Source organism: Cervus canadensis, chromosome 28 (genome assembly GCF_019320065.1).
Source record: "Cervus canadensis isolate Bull #8, Minnesota chromosome 28, ASM1932006v1, whole genome shotgun sequence".
NCBI classification, from domain to species: domain Eukaryota; kingdom Metazoa; phylum Chordata; class Mammalia; order Artiodactyla; family Cervidae; genus Cervus; species Cervus canadensis.
Genome location: NC_057413.1, coordinates 6,646,045 through 6,662,967, shown reverse-complemented (window position 1 = coordinate 6,662,967; position 16,923 = coordinate 6,646,045). Strand labels below are relative to the sequence as shown.

The window sequence follows — 16,923 nt, the reverse complement described above, 5'->3', positions numbered from 1 at the left end:
GGAAGATGCCCTGGAGAAGGGAACGGCTACCCACTCCAGTATTCTGGCCTGGAGAATTCTGGCCTGGGTCTCAATGAGTCGGACACGACTGAGCGACTTTCACTTGATAGCTTATTTGATATAAATAAGCATTATAATGTTTGGGATTGCCAACAAGGCAGCTACTGGAGAGAGCTGAGCTGTTAAATGATTTTAAAGCAAGGAGTTGGTTCAAATGTGTGGTGTTCCTGTTGTGCTTAATGCACTTCTCAAATAAGTGATTATACTCAAGGAATCGCGGTTACACTGTCAGCAGCAGGAAGACCAGCTGCATGGGCGTGAGCTGACGTGCAGCCCTCCTTGAGCGTCACGCGACTGCCTCTCTCCAGGCTGAACCTCCTCGTCTGTTACACACTCGTGATCACAGGGCCTCCTTAGGGCCGCTGTGCAGATTCACAGAGATGATCGTCACGTGGCAGTACCAACCCAGTGCCTGAACACACCAGATCCACAAACAGAAATACGCATGGAGGGACTTCCCCGGTGGTCCAGTGGCTAAGACGCTGCTCCCAATTCAGGGGGCCCGAGCTCCATCCCTGGTCAGGGAACTAGATCCCACATGCCGCAGCTATAAAGAGTCCACATGCCGCAGTGAAGATCAAAGATCCTGTGTGCCGCAACTAAGACGCAGTGCGGCCAAAGAAATAAATAAACATTAAAAAAAAAGAAAAGGAAATACATGTGCACATTTATTTTTACCCATCATATACACTGTATGAATTTCCTTGCCAAATTATTCTGAAACCATGGTTCCCACCTCCCATCATTTTATAGACAATAAATAAGGTTTATTTTCCCCCCTAAGTTCACGCTCCTAATTAGAACAGAGAGGTCCAGCTACATCTTGTTAATAAATCAAATATGTCTAGATACGATGATTTATTGTTTCTCCTCTCTGTATTACCAAGGTTTTTTCCATAGGGACATGAAACCAGAAAACTTGCTTTGTATGGGTCCAGAACTTGTGAAGATTGCCGACTTTGGACTCGCGAGAGAACTAAGGTCACAGCCGCCGTATACGGACTATGTGTCCACCAGATGGTGAGTAGCTTATGCAACTGTCCAGGGACGTGCGTCCCGGGTGACATTTTCCTGCAGTAGATTGTTCTGTGTCTTTCTGGAGGTTCCAATTCAAGTACTTAAAATACAGAACTGAATTTTTTTTACATTCCTTGGAGAGAGGGGAAGATTGGCTCATGACTCTTTTATTATTAAAAAGAGAAGGAAAAAGGATTTCACACATCCATTCACTCATTCAACAAATATTTGTTGAACACCTCCTGCTGGACGGATACTATTTCAGGAACTGGGAACACAGAAGGAGGGCTTCCCCGGTGGCTCAGTGGTAAAGGATACGCCTGCCCATGTGGGAGACACAGGTTCAATCCCTGGGTCAGGAAGATCCCCTGGAGAAGGAAATGGCAACCGGCTCCAGTATTCTTGCCTGGAGAATCCCATGGACAGAGGAGCCTGGTGGGCTACAGTCCACAGGGTTGCAAAGAGTCAGACATGACTGAGTGACTAAACAGCAACATCGACAAAGAAGAGAGCTAAACAGAAAAGAATCTCTGCCTCATGCCACTTACATGATAGCCAATACACAAACAGATCAGATGCATCATGAGTTACCAACAGAGAGACACACACAGGTCCATCAGAAGACATCAGAGGTCCATCACGTCTGGGTAGTCTGAGATGTGACGCCTGGACTGCCTTACAGCGACGAGAATGAGAGGCCTACAAGCCACATAAGCAGTATGATGAATCTCACGGATACAGTGCTGAGAGCAAGAGCCAAACGGAAAAAGAGCACGTTATGGGATTCCATGTAATGTACAAAAATAGATCTAACCTATGCTGTTAAAACTGAGGATAGCGGCTGCACGGTGGGGTGAGCGGGGGCGGAAGTGACTGGCAGAGTGCAGGAGAGGGACCGTCTGGGGTGCTGACAGCATGCAGTCCCTTGATCTGGGTGCCGGGTCCGTTCTAACTGTGGAAATTCAGCAAGCTGGATTCCTGGGACACGTGCTTTTCTCTGTATGTATCAGTTCAGTTCAGTCGCTCAGTCGTGTCCCACTCTTTGTGACCCCCTGGACTGCAGCACGCCAGGCCTCCCTGTATATCACCAACTCCCGGGGCTTGCTCAAACTCATGCCTATCGCATCGGTGATGCCATCCAACCATCTCATCCTCTGTCATCCCCTTCTCCCGCCTTCCATCTTCCCAGCATCAGGGTCTTTTCCAATGAGTTGGTTCTTCGCATCAGGTGGCCAAAGTATTTATATTATACTCCAATGAAAGCAGTTAAGAATATTTGAGTATCAGATAGTGATATGTTATCACAGAGAAAAATTAAGTCTGGAAGGGGACATGGGGTTGGAGGAGGCACCGGAGGGGAAGGGCATGTTGCTGTTATTTTTTCCTTCTGTTTTGGGTTTTTTGGCCTCTTAGTTCCCTGATCGAACCTGCGTTGGAAGGCCTTGTCCTGCATTGTCTTGCATCCCCTGCATTGGAAGGCAAAGTCTTAGTCACTGGACCACCAGGGAAGTCCCCGTGTTGCTGTTTTAAACAGAAGGTCTCAGTGATGCTGGGGTGTAGGGTTGGGGAGGTGCTGAGAAAATGCTGAGTGTAAATGCTGAGACTAGGCCTGGAGGCCGGATCGCTCTGCACAGAGCAGAATGAACACTCATGGCAAGACAGGAAATGAGGTTAGAGTGTTTGTGGGTGGCCAGATCTCAGAGGTCCCCGTGGATCACGGTAAGGGTGGGGGTGGCCTGCTGATCTGCAAGAACTGGGGAGACCCTTGGGGGGCTCTGAGCTGCCGGATTGGAAACAGAATCTAGAGGAGCACAGGCAGAACCGGGAGACCAGGGAGGAGGCTGTTACACTTTTGGGGCAGAAGATGGCAGAAAATGACTTGGATCTCATGGCCGTGAAGGTGGGGAGAGGGACAGGACGTGGAGTGTGTTTCTAAGGCAGAGCAAACGTGGGGGATCAGACGGGGGAGTAAGGAAAGGAGTCAGGCACTTCTGGGGCCTTTCTGTGAGCAGCTGGGAGGCTGGAGTGGGCCCTGATGGGGATGGCGCCACTGCGGAGCTCTGGGTGGGGTGGGGGGCAGTTGTGTTTTCAGGTGAGGGGTGCCCCTGAGATGTCATTGTAGGCAGCAGGCCTATGGCCTGGGTTCATGGGGCAGGGCTGGGCTGGATACGTAAACTTGGGGGATGTCAGTGTTAAAAATTACAGCGTTGGATGAGGTCACTAAGGGAGCAAGTGTAGTTAAAGAATGAATCAGTCTGAGGACAGAGCTGGGAAAGGGTGGCGGTATGTCCCGATTTGCTCAGGACAGTCTTGGCCGGGGCCTGCTTTCAATAATTTCATTAAAGCAAGCTGGGTCACATCTGATCCCCGCCACTATATGCTTATTGCTTCTCCCCTGGTCTTAGCTGATAACATGAGAGACGATGAACCAAGTTCACACTTTAACACATAGCTAATTAATAATGCCAGTTTGCTTTTTTTTTAAATTTTTTTTAACAATTAAAAATTTTTTTTAACAATTTTTAAAAAATGAGTGTCTTCAAACTGGCTTCGAAGAGAAAAATTAGTTACCTGATTTCTAATAATGGTTTGATTTTTTTCATCACAATCCCTGGAATCAATGTGAAGCTTTAGGAAGGTCATTCTTTGAAAAGTGACATGGCTGACATGACTGGGATTGCTACTTAATTTTAGTTAAAAAACTTTTGCATTGAAAATAGCATTCTTTTTGCAGTGATAAACCAAATACAAGTTTTAAAGATGCTGAACATCATTAAAACAGTATTCTTACTAAACTAAGAAACCTAGAAAGCTGAAGGGTATTTGGTGAGGATGCACATCTGTTTTGTAACTGCTTCCAAATAAGCTGCTAAATTGCATTCTAACAAAATAACAACTTGCAGTTGTCAGAATACACACATTACACATACACACAGACAGAGCCTAACCAACCACACATTTTCTGATGACACTGAGGTTGACTTCAAAGACTGCTGAAGCATGGCTGTATGTTTTTCTCTCTTTGCTGCCATTTGAATTTTAGAATTGTTTGAACCTTTGAAAAACTGCTTTGTAAGTCAGTTTTAATGATTTACAGTGGTGTCTAGCTTTTTTGTAATAATCCCTTTATATTTTGGTTGCATTTTGTCTCAAATCCCTTGGAAATCCTCCTTCAGAATTTTTGATAAACAGAACGTCAAAAACTCACACTTCTGAAGTTTATAGCAAACTGGAATTATTGAAAATGAAGCTTGCAAAGAGGAAGATAATGATACTTATCCCTACAAAAGCAAAAGAGGAACTGAACAGATTAAGTGCTAAGAGCTCAAAGCATACTAGTTTTTATCTGTTTAAATGTATAGTTAGAATTGGAAAATCTCCTCTTGCAGGAAAGAATCTTTTTAGGGAGCTTCTATTTTCAACTGGGTAAATTTAGATCCTGCACTGAAATGGAGTGAAATTGAGACTATTTGTTTCTAGCATCTAAACCTGGCAAAACATTTGAAATAATTTTGTCTCATAAAACTATCAAAACATAGTAACAGGTGTTGGCAAGGATGTGGAGGAATTGGAACCCTCATAGGTTGTTGGTAGGAGTGTAAAATGGTACAGAACAGTCTGGCAGTTCCTCAGTGGATAAACATATAGTTACCATGTGATCCAGCAAATTCCACACCTAGGTGTATACCCAAGAGAAATGAAAACGTATGTCCACACAAGAACTTGTGACTGTTCATAACAACATTATTTGTAATAGCCCAAAAGTAGAAACAACCGATGAACAGATAAACAAAATGTGGTATAGCCATACAGTGGAATATTGTTGTTCCGTCACTCATGTCCAGCCCTGCGACCCCATGGACTGCAGCACGCCAGGCTTCCCTGTCCTTCACCATCTCCTGGAGCTTGCTCAAACTCATTTCCTCGAGTCGGTGATGCTATCCAGCCATCTCATCCTCTGTCATCCCCTTCTCCTCCCGCCTTCAGTCTTTCCCAGAATCAGGATCTTTTTCAATGAGTTGGCTCTTCACATCAGGTGGCCAAAGTATTGGAGCTTCAGCTTCAACATCAATCCTTCCAATGAATATTCAGGGTTGATTTCCTTTAGGATGGACTGGTTTGATCTTGCAGTCCAAGGGACTCTCAAGAGTCTTCTCCAGCGCCACAGTTTGAAAGCATCAATTCTTTGGCACTCAGCCTTTATGATTCATATCTGACATCCACACATGACTACTGGAAAAATCATAACTTTGACTATACAGATATTTGTTGGCAAAGTAATGTCTCTGCTGTGTAGTACACTGTCTAGGTTTGTCTAGCTTTTCTTCCAAGGAGCAAGCGTCTTTTAATTTTGGGGCTGCAGTCACTGTCCACAGTGATTTTGGAACCCAAGAAAATAAAATTGTCAGTGCTTCTACTTTTTCCCTTTCTATTTGCTGTGAAGTGATGGGACTGGATGCCATGATCTTAGTTTTATGAATGTTGGGTTTTAAGTCAGCTTTTTCACTCTCCTCTTTCACTTTCATCAAGAGACTCTTCAGCTCCTCTTCACTTTCTGCCATTAGTGTGGTATCATCTGCATATCTAGGGTTCTTGATATTTCTCCCAGCAATCTTGATTCCAGCTTGTGGAATATTATTCAACAATAAAAAGAAAGAAGTTCTGATACATGCTACAACGTGGATAAACCTTGAAAACATGTTCAGTGAAAGAAGCTGGTCACAAAAGACCAGACAGTGTATGGTCCCATTGATATGAAGTGATGGAACAGGCAAATCAATAGATCGGTGGTAGACTAGAGATGCTGGACCCAGGGCTGTTGGAATGATGTGGGGTTTCTTTGGGGGATAATGAAAATGTTCTCAAGTTGATTGTGATGATGGATACACAACTCTGTGAATATACTATATTATTAATTAAGGGAATTGAGTCAGTTGAGGAACTGCCGTTTCAAACTGATAAGCAAAAAAAAAAGGATAAATAAGCACAGGATACATTCAGTATCCCCTGATAAACCATAGTGACTATGAAAAAGAATGTATACACGTGTAACTAAATCACTTTGCTATAAAGCAGACATTAACACAATATTGTAAATCACTGTACTTGAATAAAATAAACTTTAAACAAAAAAGGGAAAAAAGCTCACTACTCAGGGATAATCTTTGTTAATCTTTTGTTTTCTGTCCTTCATATGAATGTATCAGGATGTACTGCATTTTAAAATTACACAGCTGTTCCCATTCAGGATATATCTGCTTCCATTCAGAGCTTCCCCCCTTTCCTTAGTATATTATATAGCATTTTCACATCTGTTTGTGGGAGTCCCTATCTTAGGTCACATGGACATTTCATGATATTTGTCTCAAGCTCCACTATGAGTTTGTGGTCAGGAAACATCTGCTCCATCCCATAGAAACCCAACACAGAAAGGCACTTAACACCTGGTCCTCGACTGAGATGCATGACCAAACAAAATGAGAGCCTTCTGTCCCTCCATCTCAGAGACAACGCCCGAAATGGCCTGTTCGATCTTGTGTTCTCTTTGCTCAGGTACCGCGCTCCTGAGGTCTTGTTACGATCGTCAGCCTACAGCTCCCCCATCGACGTGTGGGCTGTCGGCAGTATAATGGCTGAACTGTATACACTAAGACCACTTTTCCCGGGGACAAGTGAGGTCGATGAAATCTTTAAGATTTGCCAGGTTTTAGGGACTCCCAAAAAAGTAAGTACGCTTGTCCCTAAGTTGCTGTAACTTTTCATTATTTATAACTTTCAGCTAGCTAGCTGGTATTTGCATTTTTCAAATAGGCTTATGCTTTAACGGTTACTTTTCTTATAATCTTTTTTTTTTTTTTAATTGGGATGGATTGAGGACTGCAAGAAGCTAGAATTCTATCAGGTTGTAGAAAAAAGGTGCTTGCCTCCCTTGAAGAACATAAGGGAAGATTTTCTATATTTAGAGTTCTATATATTTAACTTTGAGCAGATGATCAGCTGATGGTTACAGAGACATCCTTGCTCAGAATCTTTCCTCCTTGTTCTGTGAACATCCATTGGAATCAACTTATTAATGCCAAGTGTCCTAGATTTTATATTCTCTTAACCTTTGCTTGTTTACTTTTATATACCTCTGCCACAGATATTTAATTTCTTGAAATGAGGACTTTTCAGTTAACTACTGCACTCAGCTAGACTTCACTTTCTGAGTTATACTTATTTAATAAGTTTAAATATGTATAATTACGCCTTACTTGAGTCTGTGCCTCATAGTTAACATTAGACAAGTTAACGCAGCTGTTAAAACGCAGTTGTTAAAACAAAACTGTCATTTCCCAGATATGTGCAGTTTTTGACATTGGAGGCAATGCATTAACATATAATGAGGATCTTTGTAATAGTTATTCTCTTTGTAAATCACTTGTCCTTAGTTGTTCAAACTCCCCTGGGTACCATCATCATTAACATTTTGAAATTTATAAGAGTGCTTTCTCATTTTTCCCCCTAATTCTTAATTCAATGTTCTGTCTATACTGTTTGTAGCACTGAACTAGGTATGCCATTGGATTTCGTTTTCACATTTATTTATCAGTCAACACATCATACACGAGTGATTTTTATATTATTACTATGTTTTAAACTGATCACTAAAAACATTTTCTTATTGCTCTCTCTCCCCCACTTACATATTCTTTCAACAGAGTGACTGGCCAGAAGGGTACCAGCTTGCATCCTCTATGAATTTCCGCTTTCCCCAGTGTGTTCCTATAAACCTAAAAACTCTTATTCCCAATGCCAGTAACGAAGCCATTCAGCTTATGACTGAAATGTTGAACTGGGACCCAAAGAAACGACCAACAGCAAGCCAGGTAAGACAAACCTCCTTGGTATAGCTTTCTTTTCCTTCTTTTAATTTGAGGTTTTACTCTATCGGGGGTATCTTTCTTTGCAAAGACAAGACTATTTTTGACCAGAGTTTTACCAAGAGAAGTAAGCCCTAAAACTTAAGGCACCCAGTGCACCTAATGAATTAACCTCCAGGCATGTAAGATTCTTGGAAAAATTGCAAAAAATAGCCACGCCAGTGATTTTCTGTGTTTTGTGGTTCAAATGAGGAACCCTACGGAGGTTGAGGCTGAAAGGAGTCAATCTCTAATGATAAAAATTCAGGCATGGGACGAGCTCATTAGGAAGCAGCTTGTCGTGGGTGGTATGAGAGCGCCCCTTCCGTCAGCCGGCCTCGTGGGATCTGCGCTGCTCTCCTGCGGCTTAGAGGACTCCTGTTCCCTGCAGAGCCGGCCGTCCCTCCGCGGGAAGGAGCCTCATCTCTCTCTCCCATTCCCACAAGAGGGCAGCGTGTGACACCCACGCTTGGCTTCTTTGTGACTTAAACCTTCAACACCTTCGGAGGAATCTTGTCCCATGGTCTTTTAAAAACAGTACAATTTTATCTGCAAATGGCTTAAATTAAAAAGTCATGATGGGCTTCATGGTGTTCTTATTGTTATTTAACTATTCATTAAGTGTTGAAATAAGCCAAATAATAGTTTGGCTTTTCAAACATTTAATTTAGGAAAATATCTTCTAAAGATCAACTGGAAGAACAGCTAGGAAAGAATAACCAAGACAGGCTTGAACGAGAATAAGTAACTTGGGGGATGGTGGTGGGGTAGACTGCTTGCCCTATCAAATATTAAAGTAATCTGTAACGGGACTTCCTGGCAGTCCAGTGGTTAAGATTCTGTGCTTCCACCACTGGAAGGGGTACGGGTTCCATCCCTGGTTGGGGAACTAAGAGTCCTACATGCTTCACGGTGTGGCCAAAAAAATAAGTTGTATTTATTACAAGAAAATCATAACCTGTTAAGTGATAGTAATTACAACAGTGAAGATACTGGCATATGTATGTTTAGTCGTGTCCGACTCTTTGTGACCCCCATGGACTGTAGCCCACCAGACTCCTCTGTCCATGGGGTTCTCCCGGCCAGAATACTGGAGTGGGCTGCCGTGCCCTTCTCCAGGGGATCTTCCCAGCCCAGGGGTCGGGCCTGGGTCTCTGGCATTGCAGGCAGATTCTTTGCCATCTGAGCCACCCTAGGACTCATGTCCTTAACAGTAATACTGATATTAATTAATGACAATAACTAATATTTATTGAGCAGGGGCTTTATGTAAAATTTCTGGCAGTCCTCACAAAAACTCTATTAGGTACATGTAATTATCACTGCTTAAAAATAAATAAACTGAGGAACTCAGACATGGCATAATTTGTGCAATGTTGTATAGTCAATAACTGGTTGAAGTGAGATAATGTTAATTAAGTAAGGTAAATGGCAAAAGGCACAGTCACAAAATACTTTAATAGGGTCATTTTCTATTATGAATTCTCATAGTTTAATATATTTTGAGTGGTAATATGAGACTTTTCTATTTTAATTTTTTATAAATATATGTGTATTTACTTTATACAGACTTACAGCTTCTGCAACTGTATCTTACGCCAGTACCTTCACTGTTGTCATTACTATCACTTAACATGTTTTATAATAAATACAATTTACTTATTTTTTTTGCCACACCATATGTATGTATATGAAAGATAATGTAAATGAAAGACTAAAAAGAAATACTGAAAAGAAAAACATGAAAATGTGAGCAGTAATTTTCTCTTTGGTGTTGGCTTTAGAGATAATTTTAATTTCTTCTTGAAAACTTTCTATACATTCCTTATTCTATGCAATCAGTATTCCCTCAACAAACAGGAAAAAATGTTATTTTTTTAAAGATCCCCTGTTTCTTTAAGGATGGTAGCTGGTATCTTAAAGGGGAAAAGTTACAGATGAAGCCTTGAAATTGCAAAACACACTCTTATAAATGTTCTAGCTCCAAAATGTACATTATTGCCTGAGGAATACGGACATGCTAATTAATGGGACTACTTAATTCATAATTTGCCTCCTGGCTGCCAGGTACTGATGTATTTAAATCGTCTGCAGTGGTCGAGGTCCACCAAGCAGTGTCTGTGTAATTAACCCCTGCATCGGGTGTGGTAGGGGACACAGCAAAGTTTCTAAGGGGAAAACTCAGAATAAAACTTCCCCCCACTTCTGCCAGAACACCTCTTTCTTGTTCACTATTTCAGTGTTGGGCATTTCAGTGGAAGCAGGGAGACATGGTTAAGTTCTAGATGCTGCCTCTGTTCCTTCACACTCTGCCCCTGCACACCTAAGATGCTCACCGGGGGTCAGGGCTCTGCCTCCACATGGCGGGTGGGGACTGGCTTAGGGCAGGAAGTGCAGGAGAATGGGACTTGGTTATCTTAAGGAGCCGCCCTCCACCAGCGCGAGCGCGCGCGCACACACACACACACACACCAATAGAACTGGGAACTTCCCTCCCCATCCAGACATGTAATGCTGACAAGGATCTATCCGCACAGCTGAGCTGCGGAGAAACCTTCAGACAGCCTCCAGACCGACTGCCATCAACCTTGGTGGTGTGTCAAGTCACTCAGTCATGTCCGACTCTTTGTGACCCCAGGCTCCCCTGTCCTTCCTCATCTCCCGCAGCTCGCTCAAACTCATGGTGATGCTGTCCAGCCGTCTGGTCCTCTGTCGTCCCCTTCTCCTCCTGCCTTCAATCTTTCCCAGCGTCAGGGTCTTTTCCAGTGTCAGCTCTTTGCATCAGGTGGCCAAAGTACTCCTCGGTGTTCCTGACGTTTTTGGCCCAATAATTCTTTGTTGAGGGGATGGGTGGGGGGCGGGATGTCCTGTTCATTGTACGATATTTAGCGCCATTCCTGCAGCATGCCTAGATGCCTAGACACCAGGAGTACTTCCCATCCCCCGAGTTGTAACAATAAAAATATCTCCTAAGGGGCAAAGTCTCCCCAGTCGAGAACCCCTGCTCAAGACTGTCACCCAGTCTTCAGGTCCCCCCACCCAACTTCCACGTAATAGCAGCAGTTTGATGACTGATCCAATCAAGTAGTGACCATTTTTACTAGTATTTTCTTTCTTTTCTTTCTTGTTTTAACTAGTATTTTTATATTCTATCCCCTAAGTAATCTTCTCTTTGCTGGTATATTGTTAAAATAGGCTTTAACATGTATATGTTTGCAATCTTCTTTCTTAGAATTTTTTGTATTGCTAGTCAATATGGAGTATAGTTAGAACAACTCTGAATTTTAAATGATGTTAGTTTTTCATTTAAAACAAACTATGTAGAAGGCTTTCTTAACTCATTTCTCTTAATGCCTTTATGGGGTCTAAACCATTATCAGTATCTACCATTTTGGTTTGAATTTTTTTTCAAATTCAGCCAATGTTACAAGCTAGATTTTGTTTTCATACAAAGTCTTTAAAAGAACATTTGCTTTGACTGGATGTGAAAATTACTGAATGTGAGTCTTATAGTCTCCTACTAACATGTACTTTTTCATTTTTTAAATGAAATTTAGTTCTCAAATTATTTTTTCCTGGGTATCTTTTTTTTTAAAGATGTTTATTTATTTATTTGACTTTGCTGGGTCTTAGTTTTGGCACACAGGATCTTTAGTTGTGGCATGTGGGATCTAGTTCCCTGACAGGGGATCTAACCCAGGCCCCCTGTATTGGGAGTGCAGAGTCTTAGTCACTGGACCACCAGGGAAGACCCGCCCCCCCCCGGGTGTCTTTTTAAAGTCATCACATAAGGGAAAAAGTGGATGCTCTGTAAATCTTTGAAACTTACCCAGACGAGTGATACATGCCTAGCCCAATGCCGGATGATAGTGTATATGCAATAACTTTAGGAGAAACCATTTTTCCTTTGTTTTTGCCATGCTGCTACAGGCTTTGAAACACCCATATTTTCAAGTTGGTCAAGTATTAGGCCCTTCCTCACATCATTTGGAATCGAAACAGCCTTTAAATAAGCTTGTGCAACCACTCGAACCAAAGCCATCTGCAGCGGACCCAGAACCTCAGCCTCTGCCGGACATAAACGACCAGGCTGCCGGACCGCCCCACCTGAAGAACAGCCACCAGCCACTGCGGTCCATCCAGCCGCCGCAGAACGTGAGTGTCCAGCCAGCACCCAAGCAGCACAGTCAGCAGAAAAGGCCGCCAACCCTCTTTCCAAGTATCGTCAAAACCATGCCCACCGTAAGTAGCCCAGTATGACACTTTAGATGTGATATTTAGAGGTTTGGTTCCACTAGGATTTCCTTTCTAGGCATTCTCTCAGTGTTGGGGAAGATGTAAAAGATGTTTGTCTGTTTCGTTTATCAGAACAGACCCAGAACCCAGAACAGTGTCTAAAAGCAAAAGTGTGAGTTGCTCAGTCCTGTCCAACTCTCTGTGACCCCATAGACTGTAGCCCACCAGGCTCTTCTGTCCATGGGATTGTCCAGGCAAGGATACTGGAGTGGGTAGCCATCCCCTTCTCCAGGGGCTTTTCCTGACCCAGGGACCAAACCCGAGTCTCCTGCATTGCAGGCAGATGCTTTACCGTCTGAGCCACCAGGGAAGCTGTCTGACATATGGTAAATTCTCAACAAATATCTGTTGAATGAATAAATAAATAAATGTCCACACTGATTTTGACCCACCCCCAGGGTCCTAAGGAGTCCACGTTATCTTTGGGACAATTCTGACTACTAGAAAGTTCTTCCTCATAGTGAACTAAAATCTGGTTTCAAAAAGAAAAATTTTTTTTTGATGTGGGTCATTTTTTTACTCTTTATTGAATTTGTTACAATATTGTTTCTGTTTTATATTTTGGTTCATCTGGGAGACATGTGGAATCTTAGTTCCCAGACCAGGGATCAAGCCCACAGCCCCTGCATTTGAAGGCAGATTTTTAACCACTGGGCTACCAGGGAAGTCCTTGGTTTCTGTAGTTTTAACAGTGAATCACTCTTCCAGAAAGGCAGCCTTCAGATACTGAAAAGTCACCCTTCCCTTACCTGCCGCTTTCTCCAGGAGAAACACACCCCCAGTTCCCTCCCAGGCTCCGCTGGGACCGGCACTCACTGATGGCTGACTCCCCCAAGCCCCCTTCCCATCCTGCATTCCCCTTCCCCAGAACTAGCGGCAGATAGCAGGTAGGAAATATAAACTGGGTGAATCACCACCGGAGTTCCGGAACGCTGTGTTCGCTCATGCCATCAAGGGTTATCTTTTTTTTTTTCCCCCTTGAAAGGCACATAAAATGGTGACTCGTACCAGGAGGGAAAGAAAGGAAGTTCACATTCATAGCTGCTCAGCGCCTTGCACGATGCAGCCCCGGTGTGCATTCCCAAAGTGACCTGTACCATTCACCACCTTTGTCCTCTAGTGCGCGCTCTCTTTAGTAACTGCCGTTAGAGTCTTTGCCCCCAGCTGGTACCAAACTTACTAATGTAGAGTTCATAAAAATCCACCTGCTACTTTATAAAAGTTATTAATGCTTTCCCTTTTCCAATCTTCTCAGACATAAGACGACTAGATGTTACTGGCGTTGTTCAGCAGCACCTAACATACAGTTCAACCGAAATAAGAGTCTCAGACTCAGACAAGGATAATTTTGATTAACTCTGCCCATCTGAGGCTTTGGATCTCCTTGTTCTCCTTAGTCTGGAGGTCATTCTCTCTCAAACACCACCTTTTGTTCATCACCCGTCACTATGGCACCATCAGCTTCAAGCAATGGCATATCCACTCTTTAAGCATCTTCTTGCTTCAAATGCAGCTGAATTTGCTGACCTTGCTTCCAAATTCCCAAATTTCAGTCACCTTGGGGATTTCTCAGTTTACGTGAGCCCCAGAACACCCACGTTAATCTGAATAAAACCGCCTCATTGTCTGCCCCAGCCTAGGTCTTCTTCCTCATTCCTTGCTAACGGAGCCGCCCCTCTGAGACAGCCGGGCGCACACTGTCAAGTCTTGCCTGCCTTCCCTTCTCTGTGTCCCGTAGGATCACACCCGATGACTTAAGACAGAACCTGACCCCTTGTGGCTTAAACCAGGAGGGGTGTTTTTCTCTGATGGCAAGAAGGCGGGTGGTGGGCCAGTCAGGGCTGGTGCCCCTTGTAAAGGGCACCAGCCTGCCCTGTCTCCCTTCCCCGCCACCACGCTCAGCGGGAGGCTCCCGGTCCCACGGATGGCTGCTGCTCCCTGGGGTGGCGCCCGCCGTCCCCGGGGGGAAGAGTGAAACACACAGGCACACGCCGCTGGCAGAGCCTGACGCTGGTCCTCCTGGAAGCCCCTCCCAACAGATGTGCACTGCATCTCACTGGCTAGATCGTGGCCCCTGGCTCCGCAGAGCTGCGAGGCAGGCTGGCATTTTTTTTAAGATATTTTCCATGGGCAGACTGCTGCCCAGAAGAGAGTCCTAATAAGGAGACAGGAGGGTGCTACTGAGGGGCAGCCAGCAGTGTCTGCCACACTCACCTTGACCTCTGTTCAGAGAGACACCGAGTCCAGACCCTTTATTACTTGTTAACAGAAGCGTGTGCTTTCTCGAGCATTCCAACCACGATGAGTCCGCTGTCCTTGTCACTGCATGCCGCTCTAACTGCAAAGGCCTCCTCTCTGAGGAGCCTGACCTTTCCCAAACGCTGCCTTTATTACATCACTTTTTTAGCTCAAAAACATCCAGTGTTCTCCACGGCCCAGAGGACAGCTGCCACATCTTAGGGATTCATGGAAGGCCTTTCATCACAGAGCACCCGTCTGTCTTTACAGCCTTGTCCTCCAACCAGCACAACACATCCACTCCAGTCAACTCCGCCCACCTTTTCTCCCTGGAACACCCACTGGCACTTCTTTATTGAAAAGACATACTTTATCCATTTCCTCTTCCAAGATGTAGAATAACAACAGCACCAATACCCAACATACCTAACATGGTCACACTTATGTGCAAGAAAGTGAAAGTCACTCAGTCGTGTCCAACTCTTTGTGACCCCATGGACTATACAGTCCATGGAATTCTCCAGGCCAGAATGGTGGAGTGGGTAGCCGTTCCCTTCTCCAGGGGATCTTCCCACCCCAGGGATCGAACCCAGGGCTCCCGCATTGCAGGCGGATCCTTTACCAGCTGAGCCACCAGGGAAGCCCATACGTGCAAGGACCCGTGCTAAAAACATTTAATACATTTTACTATCAAATCCAAAAACACTTAAGTTAGATATAAACGCTGTATCCCCCCCCCCCCCCCACCATTTAAGGGGAAGGAAACAAAGGCTTTGAAAAGTTAGGTCATTTGCCCAAAAAGCCACCCAGGGCAGTTTTCTAGATTGCACATCAACGAAGATTCAGCTCTGATCCTAAGCACTCAAGCCTCCCCCAAGCCAGGTTCCCAGAGACCTCTCAGCATCCTATCACACTTTTAACCTGTGCTGTCTCTGTCAGCATCTTAAAACACTGCACCCGTGTGTCTCCTTAACTCTGCGCAAAGCCCCCTGAGGCCGGGGACAGCCAGCGCCGAGTGTGCCAGCCTGCACACAGTAGGCCCTCGGCCCCCGATTAAAGACGGCGATGCCGCTTTCCCACCACAGAAGCCGTGTGGCGTTCTGGGCCACAAAGGCGCCCGGAGGCGCTGGGGCCAGGCCGTGTTCAAGGCTGGAGACGGCTGGGCAGACCTGGAGGACGGTGACTTGGGAGCCTCCCATTCCAAGAAGCCAAGCATGGGCTTATCCAAGGAATCGAGGAGAAAGGAGTCTCCGTTTCGGTAAGGGAGGTCTCGCGTTTTTCTCGGGAATCTATATTTTCAGCCCGCATCAGCTTGACTCTACTCATTAAGCGCAAATGAGTGTAGCTGGTAAAAGGTAAGAAGTAGCTTGCTGGTGTTTTCTTCTCTCAAACCCAGATCTCTGCGCTTCCCGCTGGGGAAGTTTAGACCCCTGACTCTGCACGAGAACGATTCTCGGGATCACTGGCTGAGGGTGTGTAGTGAGGGGTTATCACGTTCAGCGTTGCGTGTGCCCCCATTGCATTACAATCCACCGTTACTGCCTTTCGAAGCCCACAGGCCTCTTTGCAAAAAGCGAAGCACAGTCTGCAGTCACGGTTTCCTCTGCTGGTGGTGTTCAGAGTGGATCGTTTGCTTGCTGCTCTGAATTTTTGCTCGTTTTCTGGACTTTTCCTGAAAGTTCAACATGTCTAGCAGTCTCTCTTTAAATTTTTAATTGGAAGATAATTACTGTACAATATCGTGATGGTTTCTGCCCGACATCAACATGAATACATGTGTCCCCTCCCTCCAGTAGGGCTGTTTCTCATGAAGGGTCTGGCTGTGTCCAGGGCCACCCCAAAGCTGTGGCCAGTGGTTCAGAGAGGGCCAGTCACCTGAGTGTCCATCTCTCAGGGGGTCGAGTGGGTGAGTAGGGGGTGACCCTACTCCACCCTACTCCTCCCGGGGGTGACCGCGGAGGCCTGGGGTCAGACAGGTGACAAGAACAGCCAGTGTGGCCAGGCCTCCGCAGAGGAGCAGGGAGAAGGTGGTGGTGAGGGGCCACATGCAGAGCGACAGGTAGCAAAAAAACCAAAATCACAAATGCCTCCTCTGGCAGCGATGGCCGCTGCTCGGAGAAATGCCCTCCGCGCTGGACAGAGCCAGGCCGGCTCGCCGGAGGCCTGCGTTCCGGCGCCGAACCGGGGCTGGGGACGTGGGTCCCTCCTCCTGGGACCCGGCACGTCTCCGCAAACGCGTTATTTCCCTGCAGGGCATTAGGCTCGCGGAAGTTTTGTCTGGGATCTCTCCTAGCCCTTCTTCCCAACGCAGCCCTCCTTAGCCCAGCCCGAAGTGTGTCCCAACACCCCTCGTGGGGCCGCACCCCCGGAGTAGGCGGGTGGACACCGCTGAGAGTCTCTCCCCTTTCAA

At 45.3% G+C, this 16,923-nt stretch overlaps 1 protein-coding gene across 1 annotated transcript in view; it reads left to right on the top strand.

The window, feature by feature from the left end:
* MAK (male germ cell associated kinase) overlaps positions 1-16,923 on the top strand; it is a 48,812-nt gene that overhangs the window by 19,055 nt on the left and 12,834 nt on the right. Inside the window, exons 6-10 of the mRNA XM_043450023.1 lie at positions 948-1,080; positions 6,631-6,802; positions 7,779-7,946; positions 11,910-12,221; positions 15,599-15,771. Of these exons, the coding sequence (XP_043305958.1) occupies positions 948-1,080; positions 6,631-6,802; positions 7,779-7,946; positions 11,910-12,221; positions 15,599-15,771 (958 nt within the window). The remainder of the gene's footprint in view (positions 1-947; positions 1,081-6,630; positions 6,803-7,778; positions 7,947-11,909; positions 12,222-15,598; positions 15,772-16,923) is intronic.